Source organism: Leptonychotes weddellii, chromosome 3 (assembly GCF_054177405.1).
Source record: "Leptonychotes weddellii isolate Sample4059 chromosome 3, ASM5417740v2, whole genome shotgun sequence".
NCBI lineage: Eukaryota > Metazoa > Chordata > Mammalia > Carnivora > Phocidae > Leptonychotes > Leptonychotes weddellii.
The window spans coordinates 122167178-122173684 of record NC_138371.1 but is presented as its reverse complement, the minus strand read 5'-3'; the positions used below and the strand labels follow the sequence as shown (position 1 = coordinate 122173684).

The following is a 6507-nucleotide window of genomic DNA, read 5'->3' as shown; positions in this document are numbered from 1 at the left end:
TTTTTTTTTTTTTAAAGATTTTATTTATTTATTTGGCAGAGAGAATGAGAGAGAGAGCACATGAGAGGGGGGAGGGTCAGAGGGAGAAGCAGACTCCCTGCCGAGCAGGGAGCCCGATGCGGGACTCGATCCAGGGACTCCAGGATCATGACCTGAGCCGAAGGCAGTCGCTTAAACAACTGAGCCACCCAGGCGCCCCCAAATCAGAGATTTAAAAGAAACAAAGTTTGACTTGTGCCCACAAAGTTATAGGTTCTAATTCTTTGGTCCCCTTATCTTCCTGAGATTATTTGTATATGTCATTGTCAGTTACTCCCCAGCAAGGGAGTCTTCCCATAGAGAACTTGATTAGTTGCAGATGTCATTGACCTTTCCTAGGTCCCTTGACTACATGGACATGCATCAGTTACAGTCTAAGCCGCATGAGCTTAACACATGTTATTTAGATGTTAATCCAGAACCTGTACCCCTAATACTGCCGCAAGAGTCAGGATCACAGTCATAGTCAGTCTTTTGAAGAATTGGATATATATTTGTAGAGGAGTAGAATGAGATATATTCACATCCCCACTCTTAAATTCATGTCTTAATGATTTGAAACCATTGAGCTGAATGAGTCTGCTTCTTAAATTTTCTAATATGCAAATGACCCAGACTGATTACAGTCTAAGAGCAGCCTTAATAAACACTGATCTTGTTTATTTATTGCCAGAAAGAAGTTTATGAAATGAAAGTCAACTCTTCCAACTTTAATTTGCCTCATAGCTGACAATCCCTTTCTGCAAGTCAGCTGATTCAGCTGTCTTACTATGTTAGCTGTTTATTTTGCAACTGTTTTTGAGGGTATATTGCTTAAAGTTAGACATTTATTGATGCATTACTGAATTTTATATATGAGAGAAGTCAGCATTGGGTTATACCTGCTTTAGTTTTTTTCAAGCCAAATAATTGGGGCTATGCTCTATGGCAATTTGAGACACTTGATCTACAGAAGACAAGAACTAGCTTGACAGTGTGGTCCTTGATGTCTTAATTTTAATCTTATTTCAGTTCATACAAACCAGAGAGGTTTTATGGCCCAACTCTAGAGGGCTTAAGACCAGCCTTATTCCTTATTTATATTTTCTATATTAATTTTCCCTTTTCTTCAGTTTGTCAACTATTTGTTTTGGGTTTTGTTTTGGTATGTTATTTTGAGGGGTTTTTTTAGCTTTTTTTGTTGCTGTGTGTATCTCTTAAATCTCCTCAAGTTACTTTTGGAACAGGTTTAGGTATTAAGTAACTCACTGTTTTCCATATGATATCCCTCACTTACAAAAACTTTCAGAGTCTTCACAAGAGTTTCAGTGAGATATATTTAGGTGCATTTTGCTTTGTTATCATTATATGTAACTAGCAGATATTTGAGGTGTATTGTGTGGGGTCTTCCATCCAAATGTTTGGTGCTTTTCTATTTGTAGTTTATCTTCAAGTGAATTTTGGTATTATTATGCTGCAGTTTTCTCATTCATTTTAATACAATTTGTTATATTTGTTATATCCTAAACAAGAGAGGCAGCATAATGTAGTGGTGAAGTGAAGAACACAGATTTCAAAGCTAGACCACCCAATTCTTTTGACAGCTTACTAGCTGTGAGAACTTGAAAGTTACTTAATCTCTTTGTATCTTAGTTTTCTTACCTAGAAAATGGAAATAATATCCCACTTCAGAGGGATATTATGCGGATTAAATGAGCTAATACCTGTAAAGCACTTACACCAGTGCCTGGTACCCAATAAGTGCATATAAACAATGTCACCCAAGTGTCACCTAGCGCTTGTATTTACAAATCTACCTGAAAATCAGTAGTTCAAGAATGCTAATAGTTAATCTGTTAAAATGTTACCAGGAAATCCAAATAATTGCCGTGACATGTCAGGCTATTGATTTAAGAGAACCCTCTGCAAAATGTTTGAGACAGTATTGTGAAAATAAAAAGCAGGTGCATTTTAAGTTTGCTAGAATTCTCATATAATCAGGTAAGAAAGGGAAAATGAAGAATATGCTCTTCACTGCATAATGCATTCCTGTAATTGTAACGCTCTTGATGCATCCTTTCTCTTTGTTTATTCCTCTGGGAAAATTGTTTGATGCACATTGTTGAATTAACAAGGTCTTTAGGAAACATGAAATATGTCTATTTTACATTGTCCTTATAACTGAAGAATTCTTGAAAGTGTGGACCACGTCACTAATCCTGGGCATTAGAACTCTACGGCAACTGTGAGGATAATGAGGGTGGAGAGCTAAATCTTGTTAGAAGAGTTGAAAATAGAGAATGGGACAGAAATAACCAGTAGAGCAAAGAGCTAGTGGAAGACGAAATGGAAATCAGATCAAGAATAGAAGCAACAAGATAGCTTTGACTTAGTGAAGGGACAGTGATTCTTCTGAAGATAGAAGAAAGAGGTGAGAAAAGTTTGTAAATAATATTGAAATAGTTCAATGGGGCGCCTGGGTGGCTCAGTCATTAAGCGTCTGCCTTCAGCTCAGGTCATGAGCCCCTCATCGGGCTCCCTGCTCAGCGGGAAGCCTACTTCTCCCTCTCCCACTCCCCCTGCTTGTGTTCCCTCTCTCGCTGTCTCTCTCTGTCAAATAAAATTTAAAAAAAAAAAAATACTGAAATAGTTCAAATTCATGCTGACATATGTGATCGAGGTCAGGTTGGGGGAAGTCTTTAAAGGGTGGTGGAGATCTCTGATAATCACTCAAGAAAACAGGATGGGCTATTAACCAGGAATAAATTTCTGAAAGGATTCCTGAGCAATGCTGATGGCTGAGATTGGAGGTTGGAGATTGGAGATAACTAAATTTACCAACATGACAGTCTGAGTACCATTTGATTTCTACAGTTCAGATCTAAGAGAAGTTAATTATCTGGTTAAAATTGGGGACTTTGTGGGGAGGGGATGTAAAAGGAAGACTTCCATGGGAAAGGAAATCAGGCAATGAAGGCAGTGTTCAATCAAGAGGAAAGGGAAATCATTATGAGAAAAAAACATGTTATAGAAGAAAGAGAAATGGAAGAGATGAAAGATAGATGTGGTGGCCAGAGACTGAAACATGAAAGTCTGAGATTTCAAAGATGAAGATAGTGGAATTCTAAGTGAGTTCCAGGACATATGTGTCTTTGAACATGGGTTACTAAAAACGGAATGGAAGAGTTCAAGAAAGTTTGAGGCTAAATTTTTTGAACATTGAAGTCATTGTTCTTATGGACAAGAGTGGGATAGAGGGGAAAAAACTGTGAACATGGTGCCATAGTTCTCAATAAATGAGAACTGAGCATGGCAGCAATGAAAAGGGGTAGAGGGTGATCTACTCATATGACATGATCTCAAGGAAAAAGAAACTTGAGTGTGATACAGGAACAGCAGTGGTAATGGGAAGCAGCCTTGGGGTATCTGGAAACTGCCTCAGGAGAGAATGGGAATCCTCTGCTCCCAGGGGCTGCTAGAAAAATTATCCTGGGGGGAGCCAGATTTCATTTAAAGGAGATATATCAACAGGTCTTCTGTGAAAAGGTTGAGGATATAAGGGAATTTATTTGTAATAAGGGAAAAGGTTCTAGTGAGCACAGTGGAAAGAATTGAGAAGGCAATCATCAAATTAAAGAAAGAGTTAAGAAATGGAAACATAGCTGTGTGAGAACATGAGCGAAAATGAAGAAGCGGGCTGCCGGGGCTTGCTTTTTGTTTAAGGGCTGAAGATCAGAGGCATGGTTAGATTTGCTGAGAGGCTGAGTTCAGCATTTACAAGCAGATTCTACTGTGACCAGGACACACTTTACTCTCAGGCCTTGTTCTTCAGGAGCCTTGCCTTTCTGTAGGAACTTTGAAATTAACAATTACCCTTTGCCACTTTTGAGAATGGTCCTTTAGTGTCTTACTGATGTAGGAAAGAGGTTATTAGGGTTCGAAGCCCACGGCCAAGAAAGAATTCTTGAGACGTCTTTGGTGCAAAAAGGTGATTTTATTAAAGCATGGGGACAGGACCCATGGGCAGAAAGAGCTGCAATGGGGTCATGAGGAGTGGCGCATTATATACTTTCAAGTTGGGAGGGGGTTAGGGATAGTGTAAGTCTCTAAGGAATTTTGGAAGCAAGGTGTCCAGGACCTTGAGAGGGCTAGCTATTGTTGGGAAAAGGTCATTTATTACTGTCTAATAAAACCTTAGTCATGAGACTCTTCAGGTGTATATCGGTGGGGCATATGCTTGGGAGATGATTGCCAACACGTATCTTGGAGGGTTTAGAGATAAAGGAAGTTTCCAAAGGAATTCTTATACATTAAAGTAGACTTACAGGATGAGGGGGGTCAGATTAGAATTGCCTTTTGCTCTTAGCAAAGTATTAACACCAAGGCAGTTGAGTCCTTAGAGGAATGTCACTATGCCTGTTTCAAGGACTTGTCAGTGGGCTCTAGGTAGTAAGGAAATTTAATAATTTTTCTTCTGCCTTTGTTTCCCACATCATTATCTCCTCTGGGGTGTCTGACATGTATTTATTGAAACCTGCTGCTCCAGGTTATATCTCTTGCTAGTTCTTTTCCATATTCTTGGGAGAGTGGGGCTTTGAATATGGTTTACATATTTTTTTTAAACTATAGCCTTATCATTAGATAATCCTGGCTTTGCCTCATTGTGTGCCGTTGGCAAGTTACTTAACTGCATGCATTCTTCTTCAGTTTCCCTACCTCTAAATGATGCCTACTTCAGTTATTGTGAGGACTGAGTTAACACATGAAAATCACTCCGAATGGTGCCTGGGACATACTCTGCAATATATAATTATTATTTTTGGAAACACAGAGCAATCACACTTCTATTTATAATAATAGTTATCATTTATTGAGTGTGCCAACCAGTATACTCAGTACTTTAAATATATCTAACCTGATTCTCACAACAATGCTGTGACGTTGCCTATTTTAACCTTTTTACATAAGGAAACAGCCTCAGGGATGCCTGGGTGGCTCAGTCAGTTAAGCGGCTGCCTTCCGCCTGGGTCATGATCCCAGGGTCCTGGGATCAAGTCCCACATCGGGCTCCTTGCTCAGCAGGGAGCCTGCTTCTCTCTCTCTTCCTCTGCTTGTGCTCTCTCTGTCAAATAAATAAAATCTTTAAAAAAAAAAAAAAAAAGGAAACAGCCTCAAAGAAGAGCAGTAAATTGCCTTGCTAAAAAATATTGAAGCTTTTATTAAAACTTAAATCTTTTGGTACCAAAATTTATTTTTTTCCACTGTGCAACTTGTAAATATATCACAATCATTATCATTACCTATACATTTGTATTAGCTATTAATAAATTTCCTTAGCTTACATAGCACCATAAAGTAATGAAAAGACCTCCAGAAGTTCTTACAGTCTTCTTCCCCTCACTTGTAACATCTTTGGTCTCTTTCCTGATCTCCAGGGGAGCTTGGGTAGAGTGTTCTGATCCCGAACTGTGGCCTGTCTTTTAAGATTTTATGGACATGAGGGCGCCTGGGTGGCTCAGTTGGTTAAGCGACTGCCTTCGGCTCAGGTCATGATCCTGGAGTCCTGGGATCTGGTCCCGCATCGGGCTCCCTGCTCAGCAGGGAGTCTGCTTCTCCCTCTGACCCTCCTCCCTCTCATGCTCTCTGTCTCTCATTCTCTCTGTCTCAAATAAATAAATAAAATCTTAAAAAAAAAAAAAAAGATTTTATGGACATGAGCAAGAATGCCATCCATCAAGCGAATCCTCTAAATTAATAAATGTTATATATATCTTAAACTTTATAAATGAAGTAGCAGGCTGCAAAAACTGAATTAGAAGATAATGCCTATCGTTATATAGGAGGGAAAATGAAAACAAAAATACAGTTTTACATCAAATATGTATTTCTGTGCGTGTATTTCGATGAGCTTTTGGGTTAGTTCACGAGGAAGTCTGAAAGATCGCAAAATTCAAGGCAGCAGCAGTAGAAACCATTTAATCATTTACTATATCCCAAACGCTGGCAGCCTGGCAGCGGGGAATGTTTGCTTGCCTTCCCCCTTCCCTTTCCGCGGGTCACTGCAAGTCACGTGATAAGCATCACGTGACTCGGTCAAAGGATCTTTTCCTCTCACTGCTTTGCAAAAAAAAAAAAAAAAGCGGAACCGTTCTCCAATTAAAGCTGTTAACGTGTACTACGCTGTTTCCTTGTTGGATTTTGTTCTCTGCTGCTACTGTAAAAACAAAATGAGTGGTAAGATTTGCTGACTGTTTTTGAACATTCTTTTATTTTAAAACATAGAAAGCATTGTATTAATCTAAAGTCATGCCGTGTGTATTTTTTCAATAGATGCCAAATCTATGGCAGTAAAAATATTTTTAAATTGTGGCCATGTAGTTATAAGATTAGACTCTATTTGGAGATGGACTGATTTTATATTCCATAGACTATTCCTTTCGAGCGCCTTTATTTTACTAGGTTTTTCTTTTTACCACTAAAATCAGAATA

At 38.8% G+C, this 6507-nt stretch overlaps 1 protein-coding gene across 3 annotated transcripts in view; it reads left to right on the top strand.

Moving 5' to 3' along the window:
- Positions 1-6507, top strand: part of FNDC3A (fibronectin type III domain containing 3A) — a 158597-nt gene that overhangs the window by 73553 nt on the left and 78537 nt on the right. The window contains exon 1 of one of the 3 annotated variants that reach the window (XM_006746813.3): positions 6096-6252. The exons of the other annotated variants lie outside the window; for them this stretch is intronic. Coding sequence (XP_006746876.1) covers positions 6246-6252 — 7 coding nt within the window. The 5' untranslated portion in view covers positions 6096-6245. Of the gene's footprint in view, positions 1-6095; positions 6253-6507 lie in introns of those variants that run through there. 3 annotated transcript variants of the gene reach the window in all.